The following is a 23,903-nucleotide window of genomic DNA, read 5'->3' as shown; positions in this document are numbered from 1 at the left end:
AGAGGATTTGTCACATACTGATAACTCATATACCCATTGAAGTTGTAGGAAAAAGGTAGGGTTAAAGTCCCTAACATGGCTAAAGCTCCAAAAATGCTGTATAATACATTTATAATGCTATCGGTATCTTTTAATTATGTGTCTTTATGATGCAGGTTTTTAATTATAAAATTTAAAAAACCCTCCAGATCTACAAAAGAGGTTATAAAACTGTGCCTATAACTAATAAACTTACCTTCATTTGTAAAACTGGCCATAACTTACACAACATAAACAACATGTTCCTTTAAACAGGGAACAGGCTATGTTTCTAATTCTGAGTAAAAGTCTGTTACTGCATCACCTCATTGCTGACAATGGAGTCATGATGGACCATCTTCTGACTGGAACAGTCCATGCTCGCCCCAGAGGAGCACTTTGCTAATGCTGCAGCATGCTGCTCTTTCTCCCGCTGGCGGACAATCTCCTCACAGCCCAGCCATTCACGCATGGTCTCTTGGTAGCTCACTCGGACCTGTTCGTCCACCTGGGGTGAAAGGTGAGGAATCAAGGGTCAACTATTCAGGTGGAAAATGCTCTGGAGGCAAACCCATAATCATGGAAATGACAGACCTCCTTCCTCTCTGCTTCAGACATTCCAAACTGGTAATGGCCCAGGAGGAAAGGCCACACCTGCTTACGCAGTGAGGGGGCCACACCACCAAAATAGACCAAACGAAGCAGCTCCTGCTCCTGGTAGGCCTGAGGACAGAAGACATGCCTTCAGTCTCCTCACTACTTGCTTCCTAGTAAATATGAATGGTCTTTAAGTTTATACTAAAAACATCCCGATGCTTCACAACACATGATTTACAGTAACAACGTAACAGCTTTTATACTGAGGCCTCACAGTGGCTCTCCCTATTTCAATACAGGTCATGTTTAATGCATCTGAGAATGTATTAGATGAAAAACAGGCATCTCTAAGCTGTCATATACAGTATATATAGTACCATTTGAACTTACTTCAAATGGTAATGGTAAAGGAAGATCAGAAATTCATCTTCGGATTTAATATAAAAATCTGTGCAACCAGTTTTTTTGTGTCTATAGATAAACCAGTTTCAAGAAAAGAAAAAAAAACTTTTTTCAAGCTCAAGTCAAACTCTGCATGACTCCAGGTAACTGTATCTTATGTCCACTGATCCAAATACACTCTGGGCGTGGACATTTAGACTGACAGCCAGGGCCATTAGTAATGCTTCATGAACTATGTTGTGAGACTAATAGTGTGAGGCACATGATTAGCAGAGGATGAATATGGAGAAGACAGAAGAGTGACAGAGTGAAAGAGATAGTCTAAGAGTGGACTTGTGTGTGTGTGCGTGTGTATGGACATCATACTGTCAGCAGTTAATGTGAAGTTAATGTTGCAGTGCTTTGACACGGGTAATACTTACTGTGCTGTCCTGGAGGAAAGTCTGCCACACATCTAGTGTGAGTCCTTTGTAGGCATCACACGGCACGTCCGGCGCCACAATGGTGTGATTGACGAGGGCAGAAAGGTGAGTGCGCACAGTGGAGAGGTGACGGCAGTATGCCAACCCTGGTTGACAAGACATGTTAATTATTTAATGCTTCTGTAGAAGCTGGTGATTATTAAAATGAGAATATTAATCCTTTGAACCTCTGTTTTTGCTCGTTTTTAATTTTCTTCTCTTACAGGATAATGGCACACGCTACACGTGTCACACAGGCATGCCATATAGGTTTTTTTTTAAGTTTGGCTATTCAGAAATGCCACTATTTTGCATATGAGTAGTACTATACATGCTCTAGTGAAGTGTTTATGGAAGGAAAAAAAAACTTAAAACTGAACATTTGTAATTTTTGTCCTCACTATATGTCCAGGGGTTTTCAATACAGCACAAATATACATACAGTTGCAAGAAAAAGTATGTGAACCCTTTGGGATTACTTGGATTTCTGCATAAATTGGGCATAAAATGTGTTTTAATCTTCATCTAAGTCAAAACAATAGACAAACACAGTCTGCTTAAACTAATACCGCACAGAAAATTATATGTTTTAATTTTTTTATTGAACACAACATGTAAACATTCACAGTGCAGGGTGGAAAAAGTATGTGAACCTTTGGATTTAATAACTGGTTGACTCTCCTTTGGCAGCAATAACCTCAACCAAACGTTTCCTGTAGTTGCAGATCAGACCTGCACAACGGTCAGGAGGAATTTTGGACCATTCCTCTGTACAAAACTGTTTCAGTTCAGCAATATTCTTGGGATGTCTGGTGTGAATTGCTCTCTTGAGGTCATGCCACAGCATCTCAATCGGGTTGAGGTCAGGACTCTGACTGGGCCACTCCAGAAGGCGGATTTTCTTCTGTTTAACCCATTCTGTCTTTGATTTACTTTTATGCTTTGGGTCGTTGTCCTGTTGCATCACCCATCCTCTGTTTAGCTTCAGTTGGCGGACAGATGGTCTTAAGTTTTCCTGCAAAATGTTTTGATACAATTGGGAATTCATTTTTCCATCGATGACAGCAATCCGTCCAGGCCCTGAGGCAGCAAAGCAGCCCCAAACCATGATGGCCCCTCCACCATATTTCACAGTTGGGATGAGGTTTTGATGTTGGTGTGCTGTGCCTTTTTTTCTCCACACATAGCGTTGTGTGTTCCTTCCAAACAACTAAATTTTGGATTCATCTGTCCACAGAATATTTTGCCAGTAGTGCTGTGGAACATCCAGGTGCTCTTTTGCAAACTTCAAACGTGCAGCAATGTTTTTCTTTGACAGCAGTGGCTTCCTCCGTGGTGTCCTCCCATGAACTCCATTCTTGTTTAATGTTTTCCTTATTGTAGATTCGTCAACAAAAATGTTAGCATGTGCCAGAGATCTTTGTAAGTCTTTAGCTGACACTCTAGGATTCTTTTTCACCTCATTGAGCATTCTGCGCTGTGCTCTTGCTGTCATCTTTACAGGACGACCACGCCTAGGGAGAGTAGCAACAGTGCTGAACTTTCTACATTTGTAGACAATCTGTCTTACCGTAGACACATGAACATCAAGGCTTTTAGAGATACTTTTGTAACCCTTTCCAGCTTCATGTAAGTCAACAATTCTTGATCGTAGGTGTTCTGAGAGCTCTTTTGTGCGAGGCATGGTTCACATCAGGCAATGCTTCTTGAGAACAGCTAACTCAAAACTGGTGTGTGTTTTTATAGGGCAGGGCAGCTTTAACCAACACCTGCAATCTCATCACATTGATTGGACTCAAGGTTGGCTGACTCCTGGCTCCAATTACCTCTTGGAGAAGTCATTAGCCTAGGGGTTCACATACTTTTCCCACCCTGCACTGTGAATGTTTACATGTTGTGTTCAATAAAAAATGAAAACATATCATTTTTTGTGCAGTATTAGATTAAGCAGACTGTGTTTGTCTATTGTTGTGACTTAGATGAAGATCAGAACACATTTTATGCCCAATTTATGCAGAAATCCAAGTAATCCCAAAGGGTTCACATACTTTTTCTTGCAACTGTATATGAAAGGATAGAGAAGATTGTCAGTGTTCCTGAAATATAAGAACCATGTTAATGGGAAACTCTGAGCTGTAGTAATGTCAGAAAATGTATTGATTGTGCCAAATAAACAAAATAAAGAATTATTCATTTATTTGTTGTTTTGCATCAGCCAGCAAGGTATTAATATGTTTTGTGACATAATTCTGATTGATGCCTCTGAGTAAATGGTAGGTTGCATTGATTTTTTATCCTACTTTGTGTTGTGATTTTGAACTTAACTGGTACAAATTTTGACATTAACTGCATCCCTCAGACGCAAAGGATTAAATAGCGCACAATTTCCTATTGAATGTGAATAGGCAAATTGTACACAATAAGAAATTACATACAGCCATAAAAAGCCCGAGAGATGATCTGATACTTCATGTTGTCACACAGCAGCTTCAGAGGAGTCCTGCAGAGAAATAGAGTGAACATTTTACTGATGTGGAGAAAAACACTTTGGCATAATTCATCCATGTAGTGCATGAGAAGTTATTCAGATTGTCCTGAAAATGCGAGTCTGTGTCTAATGTAGCTTTTAATGGTATCAGGGCCAACCTTTTATCATTCAAATGATAACCTATTCTGCTGCTGTACAGAACAAACCTGTCCAGTGTGCCGTGCATTCATTCACAACCTTTAACCATTTTATCTGCCTTGCTTATCACCTCATTTCCCCAACACATTCTCGTGCCAGTGAGGTAAATGTCACATAATTGTCTTCCAGGCAATTGCTTGTTTCTTGTATCTTTTTTTCCATCCTGCTGTCTTAAATAATTTTTCGAATTGACACTGAAGGAAGACCCGTCTGATGAGTGGTTGTCTCTGCAGCCTTAAGCAGACGTCAAATGTAACTAAAGCAAAACTAAACATTTAAAAAACAACTCCAGGAATGTGATGTGTTTATCTCTCACCTCTCATGGTTGCAACCTTTAGGCATCGCCCCATCAGAGAAGCTCCCCTGAGAACAGGAGGAACATGAGGACTTCCTGAGAGTCGGATGCCACATGGTAGCTCCCTGATCCATCAAGTCTGGTGGAGTCACTGCAACACGCACACACATCATCACTGTCACTTTAAAAAACATTATGCCTGGACTGCTCTCAAGAACAATTACATTGAGACATAGATTGATTTATGCAGAATTAAGCTGATCAATTGTGATCTACTGAAAGCACTGCAGAATGTAATTGCTTTGCACTTGATTCCTGTTAGCGCAAAGATAAAGTATGTAAACAAAAAGCCATCATATTAAATTACTTTATATGAGAACAAGAACAGCAGAGATCAACTGAGCAAAAGCCTCTCCCAGTTCGGGAGCCATTATCAATCAATCAGTTGTCCGCCCATCAGCTGTTAAAAGGTTACCACATTGTAAAGCAGGGGGAAAAAAGGTGTGACACAAGGTGGCAGCGAGTGGGTGGGATTTTAATAATGGGACACATCAATAAAGGTGGCCAGAGGCACAAAACAGGCCAGGAGGATATTAGATGCAGGGGATTAAAGCAAGCTGACAGATGGACAGATGAACCAAGGTGTGACAGTGTTACAGCTGCTTCCTGTGAGTGAGGGGGATTCTCCAGGACAGCTGCTGGACCTCTTGGGGACAACCAGGGTCCCTGTTTTGGAGGGGGACTGTCCACTCAGTTGAAGGGAGAGGGAGAAAGTCAGATGGGGAGGATGGGTTACAGTCACTGTAACAAACAATGAGCAACATTTTCATGAAAAAACTCAACAATCTGAAGAGGCCCGTGGGCGCTGCTCATGTTAATTCTTCTCTGTGGAGGGAGAAGTTTCTCACCAAACTCTGACTGGCTGTTTGGAAAGAGAATGCGGAAGACGTAGTCTGTGGCCTCATCCTCCTCCTTATCTGAGACCGACTCTAAGGATCCAGATCCCTGAGGAACCCTATTCCGCAGTTTTGGAAACACCTTCCCCTGCAATGAGAAAATAATTGTTATTAATCAAATACCAAAGAAAAAAAAATCACTAAAACACCAGAACGCAGCTAAGCCATCCATGTTAGTGTCTGCATGCTTCTGCCTATTAATAGTGGCTGCATAGGCGTGGGTGGTTTTCATTATTTTGTTTAGCTGCAGATACAATGCTACTCACAGTCCTACAAAAACATCCATTAACTCAAGTGCAGAGTGAACAGTAAGCCCCACATTCATCACTATCACTCCAATCCATACTGCAACCAGGTGGTGCATCCATTTCCAAATGCAAATGTATTTTTTATTGATTTATTGATCAGATAAGGCTGATCTAGCATTTTAGGGCTCTTTTTCTGTAAGATCGACCCCAACGAATGACCTCTGGTACTGACCTTTCCCCTCTGAGACCAGAGCGGAGGGTCCAGCTGGCCGTGTGGAAGCAGACCATTCTCCAGACAGGAGAGGAACTGGAGCAAATGGCCTCCTCTGGGGAAGCGAAGTGGAGGCCTCTGGATCCCATCTTGACTGACCAGCACCACTGTGCCCCCACTGTCAACTGCAAGAGATGTACAGGATTATTTCTTCATTAAATTATCCATGATGACATTTAATTGTCAGTCATAATAGAAAGAAAATACTTTAATAACACATAAACACTAAAAAAACTAGTGCTATTATGGTGGTTTTGTGTGGACCCACCTTGTTGGTGACAGTGCAAGTAAACTATCTCCTCTAGAGGGATTGTCATGGCATAGTCCCAGTATACGCTGAAAAACATTTAATCATCACACACAGTCAGTAGTCAGAACAGTCCAGGCTGAGTGGACTTTCAGCTAATGTTAATAAACACAAATTCACAGAAAATGTTTATGCATTATCTGTGTGTGTCAAAATCTCAAGGAACATTAATTTTATGGCTAATTCAAAAAAAGGAGTCAAAATCACACATGCAGACAAGCAGGCACAGAGTTACATAATGCAAAAATCAATTATTTTGGTGAAAGAAAACCATGCGCGCACATGTCACACACACACACACACACACACACACACACACACACACACACACACACACACACACACACACACACACACACACACACACACACACACACACACACACACACACACACACACACACACACACACACACACACACGTGACTGACTGACAGGGTCTCAGTCACTAAACCATCAGCTGGCTGCTAGTTAGCTGAAAATAAGCCTCATCAGATCTACCGCATCTATTGTGCACACAGAGCCCCCGAGCTACACACAAACACACTGCTTTATTCAGTAACACCCAAGTGTTACACCAACAGCAGAAAGATGCAGAGTGTTTACATGTCTTTGTAGAAACATGATTGTTTTATATATATACACAGTATATGTAAAAAGATGACTAACTCTATCAAACCACAGCTTTTTTTATAATCACAATAATCAATTTGCAGCTGAATAATTTTTCACCTGCGCTCATAGTCTAGATCTCCAACAGAACCATTCATGAGCTGGTTGGGTGTCCACTTCAGTGTCATGATGTCAGCAGTCTGGTGCAGAGAGAGGTAACCCGGGATAGCCTCCATGTCATCCCTCTGAAACATATAAAGCATGTGGACGGATATTTTCATTTGATGCAAGATTGGCATCAGATTGAAACAGGCTGCATTGCTGGTGGAGAAGAAAAACGCTGCTTAAGGTACACATAGAAAGAAATTACTTTGTTGAGCATATTAGGCTTTTCTACAGAGTTACATGAGATGACAACATAATGTGTAGATAACCGTTTTATTCAGGACTGCAATGAAATATTCCTCTGCTTTTAATGATACTCTGTATCTATGACATGACATTACTGTAAAATAGAAAAAAGCATGTAAATGTCCTTGCAGTATATTTTCAATAGTGAGGAATGTCTTTTTTATCTTCCATAAAACCTAACTTTGAAATTCAAATGTTTTTTAGCGAGTGTCATAACAATATATCTATGGGTGATATGGAGGAATCAGACAGTTACCGGTTGAACAAGCACGTTGTTTTTGCCAAACAGTAGTGTCGCCCTGCTGTTTTGGTGCAGTGACTCCACATATTCCCGAGCTGATGGCGAGGGAGAGGGGCGTTCATCCATGCTGCTGCTGGAATGCCGCTTCTGGATCTTGAAAAAATAAACAATGTGTTGGATGATCGTAAGCCATTGCTACACATAAGTCTTTGCAGAATGATAAAGATAAAGCCTCTCTTTCAAATAACTTAGGAGAAATACAGTATATCATACATTCATGTGCATAGATGCATCCTTCCTTGTTCCTGATGCCTAAGACCAGGATCAGGATACTTTTGCTTGGAATTCACACATATGAATGCAGAGCGAAGGCTGACTGTACAGAGTACAGTGGCGCTGTTCGATAGGCTGACTTGACCTGGTTGACTGATAACTTGAAGACTAAACAAGTGTGACAGTTTCAGATACACACAGTAAGCACTGAGACTGATGAGACATGGCTCTGAAACTCTGCCTGCCTGCTAATATATCAGAATAAACACGAAATACAGACACATGGGATAACATCAAAGAAGCCCAGGATTAGTTTGAACACTTACACACAGTGCAGGCCTCTTGGTGGGTGAATCCTGCCTGCAGTGGCCGCCGTGGATGCGATGTCTTTGCACCAACTCGTCAGCAGACGGATCTGTCCAGAAGTGGTCTGCTGTCTTCATCTTTGTGTATTCCAAGGCACAAGGGCCAACTGAAACAATGAGGGTGACCAGTTAAGTGATCGTGCAGGCATGAGCAGTGAGAGTTTGTTAACTAATCAGATTATCTTCGACATTAATGAGAATGAATGATAACACTTAGAAACAGAGGTACAGATCAAGTGGATCTAACCCTATCCTTAACCCGTGAAAGTACAAAGACTTTTTGGAGTAGTAGCTCCCAACCTTTTTGACTTGTTAGTCCTTAAAACAAATTATCTCTAATTCTCTTTGTGCATAAGTCAACAAAAGGCCAGTTCACAGATTGTTTTCCCTCCAGAATGTTTTCAAATGTGTTCATATGTTAAACGGTATCAAGTAATTAACAATAAAAAAACAACTAAGATCAGAAAAAAATGACATACATTTTTCTTGTTTTAAACTCAATACCTCTAATAATGCAACCCTCTTGGGGGAATGGTTTGTATGTATTCCACTTTACAATACAAAATTGTACCAAGTCAGCCTAAAGTTACAGGTACAGTACTAGCACATGGTTCAAATTGCTTGCTGAGACCCGGGTTCAGTCACCAGCAACAGTGTTTGTGGCTTTGTTCAATCAAACACAGTAGTCAGTGGTGGGAAGCTGGTGAGGGATCATGTTTTTGTTACTTCATTACTATTCCTTCAGTCTACAACCTCCTCTGGTCATGGATGAGAGTTAGCTGCAATAGAGACCACAGTGCAGGAGGAAATAGATATTACAAATTGGGAGAAAACCAGAAATGTGCAAAAAACTTGTTAAAAGTCTCTTTTTGGTCACAAACGGCAACATTATGAAAATGAACTCACTAGAAAAGGTAGGGTTCCATAATGTTCTTGTGTAGGGTACTGGTCTAAGCTTTGATGCTGCACCATGATCTCACATTTTCATGTGCACATAGTCCCAAACCGGGGGGGTCACATGATGTTAGATGATTACGGTAAACGACACAAATGTTCACAATGTCACAAATAATTACCCAACAGAGAAGCGAGGATGGGTCCATCTACAGGGTCCATTAGAACAGCCTCTTTTTCGTAATATTTACTGGAAGACAAACGTGAAAGGGGAATTTGAGGGGTCACAGTGTTCTAGTAACACACAGAGCTGAACAACATATCATTTGCCTCTCTCAACACACCTGCTGTTCTCCACCAGGTAGAGCACTATCTTGTCAAGCACCTTCTCAAATAGAGCCGTGCGGATCCACAGGTTCTTAACGGATTGTGGGGTGAGGCTGGGCAGTCGAGGCATTTTGCGCAGGCTGTCTTGACTTTGTAAGCTTTGACTTCGCCTGCAGAATGAAAGAGGAGTCATAAGTGTTAGCTGTAGAGCAAGAATAACATATTTTAAAATGATTATATTATTTTAACAAGTAAAATTGCAAAAGCATGACGCTAATGGGGTGGTAATTAATGATTCATAGAAGCTTATATGAATTATTTAGAGGCTTTTAAAAATACAAAATAGCCCTTCAAGTCAGCAGACAGCCATTTGTTATCAGCGCTTTTGCTCATACAATCAAACAGGCTTTGATGTAAGGTTTGATGCCTGCTGTGACGTCTGTGTCTCTCACTTTGTCTCGATGATCTGCTCCAGCTCCTGGGCCTTCCTGCACAGCTCCTCAGCTGGGGCAAAGTTCTTCCCCACCTTCATGAAGAGGGCAGCTATCTTGTTGCTACGCAGAAAGCCTGCTGCACGACGTTTCAACCCATGCAGAACACATGCCTCCACTGCAGCTGTTTAGACACAAATGCGCCATGGTTGGAAAAAAGAAAACAATCTCTTCACAAAAGTGTACTCAATTAATTCTGTGTGCTAGAACAGTATAACGAGAACAAGAAACCAACATGATAAGATGACAAACTGCTTAAGCAAAGAGAAAACAGCAGCCATTATGCATTATGTCCAAGGTGTATTATGTGAACTTTCCTGCCCTGGAAAGCATGTCTTGCCATACAAGAATGTAGTGGAGTAATTATCATGTGACATCACTACAATATTAAAGCATTTTAATAGGTTTTTTTCTTCTGGTCACTTAAGGGCAGTACAATAATCTGTAAAAACATCAAAGCAATTTTTCATAGCATTGACATTCATCTGGAGTCGTATTTCTGGTCTCTGACAAATGTGAGTTCAATATTCACTCTTCTTTTAGCTCTGTTTGTCTACATCATTTTTTAGCATGTTAGCTAAATGCTAACCTGGCATGCCAGTAGTTTCTTACCAGAAACCATATAAGAAGTCGTCCTTTGAAACTGCTCGGAGAGAGGCAGGGACTCTCAAAAGAAATACTTGGCAGGTGATTGGATGAACCATCTGTTTATCATCATTGATCACTGTCTCCACAAGATCGCTCAGGAATCCTTATAGGATGTTGATTGGGCCGAATCACAGGTGGTTCAGACATAAGTGGATAACTTGAAGTCTAACAAGATGGATACTCTCATGATTTCGTGATCTCGCAAATCTAGCTGCCCCAAAAGGTAAGTTAAATGGCCATTATGCTCTTTAGCTAGTCAGTAACTTTGTGTGTCTGTTGTTTGGTGGTGGGCAGGTCGTATGCAGTGGGTCTGTAGAGCTGTGAGAGTGAATCAACACATTACAGTTGTGATGAAGTTAAAAGATGCTAAAATACTCTGTAGAGCCTAGGTAGACAGCAGAGCTGGTGATTATTCTCTGTGATTTTGTCAGTATGAGCAACCTTTAACATTACACAAAATAATTTAAATTATTGTTTAAATAAAAGGTTGATATATGCAGCCAGGGCATATACAATTAGCACCAGCCACCAGCAAAAAATATGCAAGTGGTTGGTAAAATATGACCATTCATTAACCATTTGGCCAGTGGACAAAAATATTAATTTTGCACCCTGAATGCAGCTTTAATTTGTAGCACATGGGGAAAACAGTTTAAATGCCATAACATGCATTAGCAGCTGATATCACACACAAATGGTGGCACAAGATGCTTTTTTGTGACATTTTGTAGCATGCAGCATTTAGTACTATCATGGATTTTTTACATAGTTTGAAAATGTGTCTTAATGACAGGATATTATACTGCTGGGACAATATATAAATCTGTTTGATTATGTTTTAGGTATTTAAAAGTCCTTGCTTATTTATTTTCACTGTTTACTGGGCTGAAACTGGCTTTTTTTGCTTAAGCTTAGTTTATCCAATAAGCTGTACTGGACACACAAGTAGCGACAAACAGTTGATGACATGATGACACACTTGCACAATCACTCGATTGTGCAGAAAAACAGACACCTCTCTTCTCTCTCAGGCCTACGTGGCAGCGCCTGGAGCTGTGTTGACATTTGAGTTCTCTTTCAGGACTAATCCTGTGGCTCTGCTCACATGGGGTCAGGGGGAATGCTGGGGTTGCCATGGCAACCCCTGTTGATGGAGCGATCGAGCTCTGGGAGAGACGAGCAGAGGGAGGGGCGGCTACGACTCATCAGCATCACGATCTCTCTCTTTCCATCATCCTCACTCCTTCAAAACGCAGCTTTCTCCTTCCACCATCCGGCTGCTCTGCAAATCTGAATCACTTTCACTGTCACTGCTGTTACTACAGTCACTGTTAGCAGGGTTTTACTTCATCTTTGCAATGAAAGTGTCATCATAGCCATCAACCTTCAGGTTTTGTTTTGTTATCTAAATATGTCCTCAAGATCTCTGAATCTTTATTGATCTTTTCTTTTTTCCTGTCTTCCTGCAGTTTTTCACTTCATCTCTTTATGCTGCTTTTTCCTCACATCATTATAAGAGCAAGAAGCTAAATGTCAGAACAAAGAGTTACATTAAAAGGTCTCCAAATATAGTTCATCCTCCTTACTGTCTCATCATTAGTGCTAACTAGTCTCCAATGGCAAAAGTGCAAAGAAAGCAACTCCCAAACCTTTACACTTTTCTTAGCTACTGTCTAACCACAGTCTCTGCAGCTGCAATCTTACAGTCTTATTCACAAAGAGAAGAGAGAGGAATCTCCCTCAGTTGTCCCTCTACTCTCTTACAGTCAAGATGGTGGCAAAACTAACAAAAAAGGGATTTATTCATCTCCTATCATGCTTAATTTTAGTGGATCATGACACATTGGGTATGGTATTAACTGCAGATGCCCCAGTGCAAGATAAGATCAAACATTTCTAAAGATGTCAGTGTTTGAGCCACGACAAAGGCCAAAATGTGGCCTGCAACAGATTTGTTTTTAGCCAATTGCTGGAAGTGGCTTTTGCTGCAGTTGTTGATCATTTACGGCTCCTACCAGATGGTTCAGAGTGGTGAGGAGTCAGCGCTATAAAATGTGTTATAAAATATGTTGATTGTGAATCACTGCAACTATGAGAGGTCCTCGAGCATAGAGTCATAAATGTGCACAAAAAATATTAGACCCTGTCCAGTAGTATTCAAGATTAGCTGCGGACAGATACACAACAAGGACACACAAGCACATGATCAACTCCCGGCTTACATCTGGCAGAGACAAAAATATGAATAGTGAGACCTACTACTTATTTTGTCAAATTAAATGTTTTATCTCAATAATTTCCCCACAAACAGCAGTTTAATGTGCTGTGAGGTAATGAGCATCATGACAGCAAGATCACTCCGGTCCCTTCTGGTAAAAACAGCCGACGCAGTAAATTGCCTCTAATCAGCCTGTATCTGTGGCAACTGAGTGCATTAACAGACTCTTGGACACTGACACACAGCTGACCAGCACTTCACTCAGAACAGATCTTAGGCACCAACACAAAGACTGAATATGTGAAATGCTGAAATGGTTATTGGATGATTTGATTAGTCAATAAGACTATCCCCAGAATATAAGCTAATAACACATTTTAAAATAATTTTATCATTATCAATACTTACTTAAAAGCACATATTTGCTCATAACTGCTTCTGATAGGTGAACATTTTCAGCTTTGCTGGCAATTATCAGAAATCATTTTAGGATTTAATAACCTGAGATAGTTGGAGCTACTTATTAGTATTTGACATTTCACCGACACAATGACTAATCACTTAATTGCTCAGCAATCAGCAATTAAAACAGCCATTAACTGCTGACCTGAATATGTATAATGGTTCACTGCAGTTCAAGTTCATCTGTCTACAACAGTCTTATTTTATATCATTTCATAATTTTTTATGATCTTCAAATGAGAAGAATATTAATTTTATCAGCTTTTTAGATGCAGTCTTTGTTTGGCTGAAGAAACATTTGCACATTGTCAGAGTGATTAAAAATGTAGTTTATTTTGAAATATGTTTTGCACAAGTAGGATGAAAGAGTCTTAATATATCAAAAACAGCTGTTGGGACAGTGGGGAATGTGGGAGAGAAAACCTAAAAGCTACTGCATATCAGATATGTATACTATATATAGTGAACTCGTAGTATGTAATACACTAGTATTATTTTATATTATGAACAAGTAGCAGTATTATCTGGCTTATCTTGTATTTTGGGGTTTAACACACTACTATCACTCAAAATGTCACCTCACAGTTTTTCTTTGACTTCAACTTTTATGTGTGTCAGACAACTACTCCTTTCTGTGAATATATTTCAGTTAATTTCAACTGATTAAGCAGCATTTCTAACTTTCATTTGACCCTGTTTACACTGGTTTTACACTTGGTTTTAAAATGTGTCTCAGATGATCAGATTACAAATGGACAGCACTAAATACAATTTGGTTAGATTTAGGCATGAGCAGTAGTGAGGTGGTTAGGGTTAGGGATCAGGGGTTGCGTCATCCTACTCCACCAAAAAGGACAGGAAAATACGTCATCAATGCAGGACGTGGTGGTTGTTTTGGTGACAAGGCCAAATGACTTCTCAACAGTTGGAATAGCTCATAGCCTACATAGATATTAGTTCTTGAAACATGTTTGTCTTCTTAGCTGGTCTGTGTGAAACATCAGACTGATGTAGTAACTGTGTGAGGGCCTCTTCTCTTCTAGCAGAAGTGACGTAGGTAAACACAAGTGGTCAGAGAAGCATTTTAAAACCAAGTGTAAACAGCCTCATGTTGGCTTTGTTTTCTGCAATTTTCCTGACTAATAAATCTAATCTAATCTTCATGATTAATAAACAATAATTTGGATTATTTTGTCCATTTAGATGCAATATGCAAAATATTTCTGTGGTTAGGCCAGAAAAATAAGTGAGCTGTACTGTCTTGACCGGGTTTAGACGTGTAAAGCAGATACATGTTTTTAAGCATTCGAATGCAAAATTGCAACAATCCTTTTTGCATCACTATCAGAATCAAGTTAAGTTGACTAATGAGAAAGGTACTAAAGCTGGGGGTTAATTTCTAAAGTTGAATCAAATTTATTCAAATCTGTCCACTGCAGTTGAAAGAATCAGAAAGAAAGGAATAAAAAATCATCAAGATTCATATCTGAAGCTCAGAGTTTAAAACAGAGGCTGTAAAGAGAGGAAAGAGCAGTTCATAACTGGTACTGTGGGGATCAGCAATTCAATTAAGGAAATATAGATTCTTATCTATCAATGAAAGCTAGGATTGTTTCTTATTTGTGTGACTTTTCATGGATTCACAACTCAAAGTCAGCAGAGATATTTTGTTACACATTTCCTCCACAGTGTCTCTATGGTTCAGACTCTGCTGGGGAGCTCATCAAAGTAGCCATGATGTTGGAGGCTAACTGCTCCCTGGTGAGCTGGCTGAGCTGCTCTCCCATCGTCCACACACTCTCATCTCTTAACAGACCACAGCTGAACAAAGACATGTAGTAACAAGAGCTACTACGAGGATCACAGGAGGAGTGAGGAGGAGGATGAGGAAGCTGGCTGACAACAAATCAGAGAGTGGAGAGGGTCATCCTGAGCTGCTACGTGTCCACTGGGATGTAAGATAATAAAGAGATTCCTCAGACTGACCGGTGGCTGTTAAAACCACTAGAAAAATGATCCAGTGGATAACATACATAAAAATGAACACTAACATGAGCTTGTTATTGGAGACATAAAGCACATGCAACACTAAAACATAAAACACATTAAAAACACTAAAACATTGTGTAAGAATGCCTTTGCATCACATAAAAATCTGTGCTCTGTGACAAATTATTTTCATAACACTCCAAGAAACTGTAAAAAAAGATTTTGGGTAAGCTGATTACTGGGTGGGAAGCATGTCCGATATCATTCACTTAGTGGTTTTAATAAGCTTTCAAGCTGTTCTCCTAATTACTTTCACACTTTGAGATGATGAAAATTCAAACTAGCTGAACTTGGACATCACAAGGAACTAACTCTCCAACTAATCTCCAAAGACCCAGAAAGCACGAACATCTTCACACTCTCACTTTCTCTCCAGAAGAGAGAATTCACGCTCACTGTCCTTTTACTTGTAATTAACTTTATTAAATATACGTTAACTTAATGAAGGTCTACGGACTGAAACGTATCACTTATAAAGTTTATTGCAAGTAACAAGATGGTGTGCATCTTTTCAACATTTGCACCTGTCTACAATAAACTGAAGGTGTGTACGAGCCTTTACAGAAAAATGTCACTTTCTCTAACATTCTCTGTACCTTTATCTTGTAGTGAAACTGTGACTTACTTAAACGTTAATGTCTCAATGTCCCAATGTTTCTAAATATAGTGGTGTCACCCACTGTGACATCCAAGTCTGCAATAGCGTACAATTATATTTTCACAATATAGAGCGGACAAGTCTTTAGAGATCTAATAGCACAGATGGTCATTATACTTGTGTATCCCCTCTCACATGTTACCCCATGGTGCAATGAAGACCATTCATTAATTTGCACAATTTTTCACAGTAATAAGAATCATGGGATGTTTACTGTGAAAATGGTTTCCGGGCTCAAATATGATTTGAGGGACTTTACTGTAATTAAAAATAAATGAAAAAGTAACAATTATTGAGCCTTCTATTATGTCTTTGTTGAAAACATGGTCTCCAAATAGTAAAAATATCTCAATTTCTGCAGGCTGAAAGTCAAATTATTCACACTGATATTTTCAGATATATTCTGTTGCTGGTTACAGCTCTGGACTGAGCCAGACATCTGACAAGTGTGAGCGCCTGCATGTGGGCAGTGTGCTTCGCACAGTAATCATACTGCACTGTATCAGTGCCATGTGGAGGCAAGAACAATAACAGTTGGTGAAATAATGAACTTTAAATGTCCTTAACACTAATTATACACTTGCACAAATGTTATGTTGATGATGTGGAACTTTGCGTCACTGGACCCGACAGCTTTTTTCAAAGGGACTATCTAAAATCTCAACTTTCTTCCCTGTTTAAGAAAAGGTTTTTTTAATAATTATTATTATCATCATCTGGGACTTGTTGGATTAAGATTCTTGTTATTCTGTGTTTTCTCTGATTCACAATCCTCATCTCAAATTTTAAAATGCTTTAACCTTATTTCAGTTGAGGGTCAAAGGGCAGAGGCTGTTGTATGTTGTTCAGATTGTATAGCCCTCCTAGGCAAAGTTATGATGTGTGATTTTGGGCTATATCATTTTAATTAACTTGACTCAATAATATATTCAAGAACTGCTGCCAGCTTTACTCCACATTATGTTGATGCAAAGTAAGCTAGACTGTAGACCTTTTGTGTAAGTTACAATTTATTTCATAATGTTTTCCGCAATGTATGCAGTCATTTCATACAAAGTCTACATAAATAAATGACAATACAATGAAAATGAAACAAGACTAAATGTCTACAGACATACTAGCGGCTCTGTGAGGCTGTAGTTATAAGCAAAGCTGATGATGATAGCGATGGAATTCTTTTGGCAGGTATTTGGTCACAAACCAAAGTATTGGACAAAATTAAATTTTGACGTGATAATGGTGCTATATATGGAGATTAAAGGTATCACCAAAGTTATTAAAGTCATCCAGAGGGGGACATGAATGTGTGTGCCAAATTCTGTGCCAATCCATCTAGTAAATGTAAAAGTTGGACTGCGGGACTTAAACGTTTCATTCAAGCACTTGAAAAATGAGTTCACACAATGCTGATTAAGCCTATCAGTGCCAGGTAAATGTTCGTTGAATTTCACAGCACACAAGAGTTTTTAAATCTGGTGTGTGTTGTGACTGTGGCGCACTGGTAGTGATCAGTTTTATATCAACCAGCATTGATTGATGTGCAACTGTCTACCGTGGTGGACTGTCCTTGCGAGCATTTTCTCCATAGACCTCCATTGGAAAAGAGATGTCTGTAAAATTGGCGACACCTCAAACTGCAAACAAGGTCAATTATGACGCTCTGTTATGAATTTTTGTGGAGGTTTTATATTGTAAAACTTTCCTCAAGATGAGAAAAGCTATTTAAATATCTGTGATGCCACCACAATATACAGTCTAATGGCCAGGAGGGAACTTGCGGACGGGGCCAATGGGGGAAACACAACTGTGCATATACATTCAATAGACCGCACAATGCAGAAGCTAGAAACTTTTTTTGGCGTATGCGCCAGACACACATTTTAATGGACTGAATATGTGCGGGGGATCGGCTCAAATAAAAAGCATTGGGGGTCTGCAGCAATAATGTCAACAGTGTTTGTGTAATTACTGTCTTTGCCAGAAGGGAGAGAGAAAAGTTCTGCACTGCAGGTTTAAGATAATTCAAACCCTGGACTGCTTGTGCTGCTACAGAAAGGGGGAAGCACCATTACCCACCAGGTTAAAATTAATCAGATATCACATATAATATTTAACATACTGAAGGTCACAAAATAAAGACTGCAGAACTCCCTGGTGTTCAAGTGGTTAGAGTGCATGCCACATAATCGCAGTGTCCCTGGTTTGAATCCAGCCAGGGACCTATGCTGCAGGTCATTCCCCCTATTACACAAAGTCATGAGTCATACCAGGAATGACTTCAAATGAATGACTTCAGTGTGGCAGAAGTGTTCAAACTGAAGAGGCTGTAAATTAAAGTGTGATTAATTTGTATGTTTGGTTTACTCACCACAAAAGGACACAATATGGCTGCTGTCTTCGTGAACAAATTTCCTGGTGACTGCTTCCTCCATAATCTGCTTCACCTGTCAATGACACGGGAGGTACCGGATGACTCATTCATTAATATGCCACTACTGGTACACACACACACACCCAGGCTGTGAGGGGCTTGTTGGTGAGAGTTTGCTTGAGTGATGAATATATTTCAAAGATTAATCAGGAGATTTGATCAAACTTATGCACGTCTGTCTGTAAAAGCTGAGGGTAACATGATGTCAAGAGAGTTTGAACTGTGGTTGAAAAGTTACAGGGGAGAAAAACACGGAGTGGGAAGAGTGCATGTTAAGTTGGTGGATGAGTCACCAGCTCCCATCCCAAGGACCTGTACTGGAGGTGGTACATTGTGGGGGGGGGGGGGGGGGGGGGGGGGGGGGGGGGGGGGGGGGGGGGTCCATCACAGACCCCTTTTCAGAACAGTTTATAATCCTCAGTGGGAGCAATTGATTCTATTACGTCAAATGCTGATGACATCCTCTACATGCACCCACAACTTCTTTTAAAGCAGATGGAGAAGGTCAGATACACGTGCTCACAAGGCAATGCTCATTAGTTAGGTTTTGTCGTCACGGCGATGTGCCCTTCTCCCCACTGACCTGACAACAGCTACAGACCAATAGTTAAAGAAGACTGATAAATCAATCCATGCTGTGGCTATGGAGATGTCCCCCTGTGTGGACATCGCTCTGCAATCTGCACAGGGAATATCAACCTCCGGACACAGCCACACAGATAGCTGTAATTTCCTGTCGAAATGAGTCTGTCCACAATGACCATATTACACAAAACCACTGCCTAGTTCAGCTTCTACACAAATGCAGACACACACAAACACATGCACAGATGTTCACTCCAGTGGTCCAAGTGCCTTCAGCCCCATCTTTAAACCAGTTTTCCAATCTAAACATTGATTCAATCTTTCAGTGCTGAGAGCAAATCTCTTCTCTGTGAGGCAGGCCAGTAGTCATGAGGCAGTCGGCTGTCCTCTAACAATATTAGTTTTCATCGTTTCATATTTACAGCCCGATCATAAAATGCTCCAGGATATAAAGTTCTCTCTTTAGGTTAAATATTCCACTATGGCTCAATTTTATGGACCAGAGAGCATGAATGATATCTAGTTAACCCACTCTACACAGATGGGATGGTGGTAGGTCAAGAATAAGGATAACATTTTCTATCAGAGTATATTTAACTTTTTTATTGATATATCCATGCACAATGATTTAATCAAGAAAATAATCATCAGATTAATCAATAATGAAAGTAATGCAGCCCTAAAAATCAGCAATCATGAACTGTAATGAAATCTGACAGCTTACAAATTTCGTCCATCTCACAGTAGATATCTCATCAACTATACTTGTGACACTAAACTTCAGAGGCTAAATAGACACAAGTCTATACAATCCATACACATCCATAATTCCATATGGGGTTTATTTTTGTCTCAGAAAAGCAACATCTACATAAAAGGAGAACAGAACACACTAGAAACTTTTAGAAGATTTTGGATTTAAGTGTGACACACAAAACAACTTGTTTCTGTGTAGGTGCAGAGAAGAATCTGCCAACTGAGTCGCTGATCGCACCCTTATTATTAATTCAAGATGAGGACCTAAACCTTCACTCCTCAAAAAAAGAACAAAAAGGTTTACAAAACATTATCAAACAAAAGTGCACAGAACACTGCTCCCCTAAAAACTTTTGGATCTTAAAAAACTTCAAAGTTGGCCTGTTGGCATCACTAGCATTGTTATATTCGGCATCAACAGAAATGATTCATTCTGCCAACTCAACAGAGACAGCTTCAGTCTGATGTGATGCACATCCGCTCTGCTCATGGGACTTTTATGCATCAGCTTTCTCACTGATTGCACCTGACATACAAATTACATACTGATTGATTTGCCAACTTGAGGATGTATACTCCTCCCTGAGTTTCAGCTGCTGTGTTTTCTCATCTCTCTCATCTGGGCTACAGAACAGGTCTCGGAGGAATTTATATCACAAAGTGTCGAAGCACAGACAACCTGCAGGTTTCTATGGAGACGGCACGTGTCGCACAGTGGATCACTTCCGCCTAAGGAAATGCGTCAACAGCATTCATTCATTTCTGAAATAAACAGATATAACTGCAGCCCTCAAACTACAGTAACTAACAATATCTAAAAGCACTGTGCCTTCGTGATTTCAAAGATTTTCCAGCCATGTAGAGCTATCATGTTTTAGTCTAGTATCATTAAAACATATTCTAGGAAAAAAACACAAAATTTAGAGCAGCTATACCAACTAAAACACCGTCACACAAACTACATTTCCACAAGATTTCACAGATACGACAGTGTGCGTGACGTGACAAGTTATTAAATGTCTGTAGCAGCAACAAAGCCTGATGAATCTCCTCTAACTAACCACTGCAGCCTGAAGGCATCAGCCAGAGTGATAAAAGATCTTCAGAGTATTCCAATTAACTCCTGCAACAGCAGAGTCAAGAAATAAGAGCCAGAGAGAGAGCCCCATCCATTAACATCCACCCTTCATTATTCATCATCTCTATGGCCACTGATGAATGAGAGGAACGCACGTACAATGGAGAAAAGACAGAAGAAAAACCATCACTGTTATGTGTTAATCCTTACACATCGAGCTGCAGTTTTCATTTAAAGTTATTAGCCGCAGTTACACATTAGAATTATGATGATATTATTTAGAATAACAATTGAATGAATGAACAGACTGATCAGCTACTAAGAAGGGTCAGTGAACATGATCCCACCACTAAATCAATGCAACCACAACACAACTTGAAACAGTGGACACAACAGTCTCATCACAGGGCCTATTTAGGTCCTGTGATTGTGACACACAGCAGTTGCCCAGTTCTCATGGGTTTATAGATGTGAGCATTTTAAGGGCTTCTTCTTCGCTTAATCCTGATGAGACTGTTTTGTCAACCACTGTCTGCAAAGTTAAATCTTAACTCTCAGTCAAATGAGCATGTACAAATAAAGAAATCCTCCACTGCTGATGAGCATGTATGATTATTCCTCTGTAAAATATGTGTAATTGAACTGATTTTCCTATCCTTATGAATACAGTGCCAATGAGTTATGGGCCCAGGAAGGAACTTCAAAACCAACGGCACCGGTTATGTTTCGACAGAGATTTTTAAAAATTGCAAATTATGAAGGACAACGTTTTTGGGCTACCTCTGGTTGCTAGGGCTAAAAAGGACCATACTGAATGAGTCAGAATATAATGGGGAGGAGCAAGATGCTAAGAAAAATAAAGAAGCCTTCGCTGAATTGATAAAGATTTTGGATGACAAAAGTCTTTCCCTGTTTATGATAGAAGCAGCAGACAGTGAGAGATAAGCCTTGAAGATATTGAGGGATCATTACGCAAGTAAAGAGAAGCCATGCATGATTAGCCTCTACACAGATGTAACAACTCTCCAGAAAGCCAATGGATGTTACAGACTACATCATCCATGCAGAGACAGCTATTACAGCCCTGAGAAATGCTGAATAGACTCTTAGCAATGCGCTGTTGATTGTAATAATTCTGAAATGTTTGCCTGAATCATTTAAGCCATTTGCCATCCACATAATGAAGGGACTACCCATTGGTCCAAAGACTCATTATTCCGAAACCCCATTGGTTTGAAAAATGTCCCATTGGACCAGAAGCCCATTAGTCTGATGGCCTGTTATCCCAAAAACAAAAGCCCCTCACTCTAAAGTCCCATTGCTCCGAAAATACATACTCTGGAGTTGCTGGAGTTCAGTGACTGCTGCCCTTACTACCTTCCAGACTGTTAAAATATTGCTCAATTTAACAGATTTTGGTTCCCCATTATACAGATACTCATGTGTATAAATCATGTGTATCACTTTGTTTGACTCCTAAAGAAAGACTTAAGATTTATTAAATCAGAGTTCTACTGTGTGAAACAGAAGACCACAGTTATAAAGTCTGTTAATCAGGTAATTAGTCAGGTAATTAACATTATCAGTGTGATAACCAATAATAACGCAATGCCATCATTTATGGTTAAGCATTCCAATCAGGCTACCTTTGTCATCCTTAGCTTTTAACATCTTAGTAAATTGTTAAAATATAATTATGTTTACTGGTGTAACAACACCAGTTTACCGGTTTAGAATTATCACTTGCACTAAATACAGATAAGATATTTAGGGCAGAAAAGTCCAGGGAGAGTGTGTATTTTTGTAGCAACGGGCCTTTGAAGCAGTTAGCTTTTGGTCCAATGGGAAGTTTATCAAACTATTGAGGTTTTGGAATAATGTGCGGCCAGGCCAATGGCATGGCATCCATAATGCAGGGTGATAAGATGATAACTTTTAGTGACAAGTCCAAGCCACATCGAGTAATGTCTGCTAGTTTCTTGCACTGAAACAAAAGGGCTGATAGTTGATACAAAAGCAATTTATAATCAGAGATAGTGAGATGCATTACAAATTTGACTTTCCAGCTGCAAAAGCATTTCCTGGAGTAGCTGACAGAATAAGGAGAGGTGAAGAGAGGTGATGTGGAGGTCTGCCTGACAGACAGTGAAGGTCATCAGGTGAATAGAATGTTGACAAATGCGTTGTACATACTGTCGAATGCAAAAGACACTTTCTCCGTCAAAGAAGCAACGGCCGACAGAACATCAGTCAACTTTTGACAAAGGTGTGACCAGCTCATCGACAAGGATTTTACCAAGTTCGACGTCATAGAGTATGATAGACTTTACTATGATAATGTGTCAGGTAGCTGGAATATAACAGAGGGAATGTAAGTCAAGGGTAAGATTGATAAGTCTAGTCTTAACTGTGAAGTCCGCACAGAAGGGAAATTAGCTCAGAGCTGGAACCAAGAGCCTGATGAAAGAGCAAAAGCAGAACTTGAGATTGTACACACAGATTTGGCTGGCCATATAGAGTCAGAAGCTAAAGATGGGTTTAGATACACTCTAGCATTTACTGATGATTTTTCAGGAGCAGTTTTTGTGTACTTTCTGAAAGCAAAGAGTGATACTGTCAAAGCCACTAAAACGTTAATTGCTTATATATTGCGTATATGCTGTGAACTTTCTGCCATAAGAGGCCAAGTCCCTCTAATGGCAGAAAGTTTGCAGCATAAGACTTCCAGTCATTGCTAAGTGAGCTTGTAAGTTGCACATAAGACATAAGACTTCAGTACCTTACTCCATCAAAATCAAAACACTGGGAGAAACTGGAAAACACTAAAATGGAAAGATGCATGCTACTCAAGAGCAATATACCAAATAAGTTGTTGACATATGCGGCAGGTGCTACAACAGACGTGGAGGACAGACTACACTACACATTTACAAGGAGGTAGGCTTGTGATACCAGACGACTGGAGATACCCACCTACCGAAGTGTGAGGTTTTCTTAATGGACAGTAGTTACTTGAACGGTGGCAAGAACAGCCACGAACAAACCTATACCTCTTACATTTTGTCAAGGACAAACCTTACTGGAAATGATGGTCTCCCTCCATTCTCCTCTGGAGTGAACTGCATGGCACCACCCTTAAGATTTTGGATTGGATATCCAATTTT

At 40.0% G+C, this 23,903-nt stretch overlaps 1 protein-coding gene across 2 annotated transcripts in view; it reads right to left on the bottom strand.

Annotated features, from left to right (window-relative positions):
- Positions 1-23,903, bottom strand: part of sgsm1a (small G protein signaling modulator 1a) — a 36,465-nt gene that overhangs the window by 7,330 nt on the left and 5,232 nt on the right. For both annotated transcript variants that reach the window (XM_062417701.1, XM_062417702.1), the window contains exons 3-18: positions 18,258-18,333; positions 9,816-9,978; positions 9,381-9,533; positions 9,219-9,286; positions 8,104-8,249; positions 7,520-7,657; positions 6,973-7,097; positions 6,203-6,270; positions 5,896-6,059; positions 5,368-5,503; positions 5,117-5,260; positions 4,481-4,610; positions 3,914-3,978; positions 1,440-1,585; positions 613-741; positions 344-526 (exon numbers count right to left, since the gene is read on the bottom strand). In XM_062417701.1, the coding sequence (XP_062273685.1) occupies positions 344-526; positions 613-741; positions 1,440-1,585; positions 3,914-3,978; positions 4,481-4,610; positions 5,117-5,260; positions 5,368-5,503; positions 5,896-6,059; positions 6,203-6,270; positions 6,973-7,097; positions 7,520-7,657; positions 8,104-8,249; positions 9,219-9,286; positions 9,381-9,533; positions 9,816-9,978; positions 18,258-18,333 (2,034 nt within the window). The remainder of the gene's footprint in view (positions 1-343; positions 527-612; positions 742-1,439; positions 1,586-3,913; positions 3,979-4,480; positions 4,611-5,116; positions 5,261-5,367; positions 5,504-5,895; positions 6,060-6,202; positions 6,271-6,972; positions 7,098-7,519; positions 7,658-8,103; positions 8,250-9,218; positions 9,287-9,380; positions 9,534-9,815; positions 9,979-18,257; positions 18,334-23,903) is intronic.

The sequence above is a fragment of the Scomber scombrus genome, chromosome 4, assembly GCF_963691925.1.
Source record: "Scomber scombrus chromosome 4, fScoSco1.1, whole genome shotgun sequence".
In the NCBI taxonomy this organism is placed as follows: domain Eukaryota; kingdom Metazoa; phylum Chordata; class Actinopteri; order Scombriformes; family Scombridae; genus Scomber; species Scomber scombrus.
The sequence above is the reverse complement of the archived record's forward strand: the minus strand, read 5'-3'. Positions and strand labels throughout refer to the sequence as shown.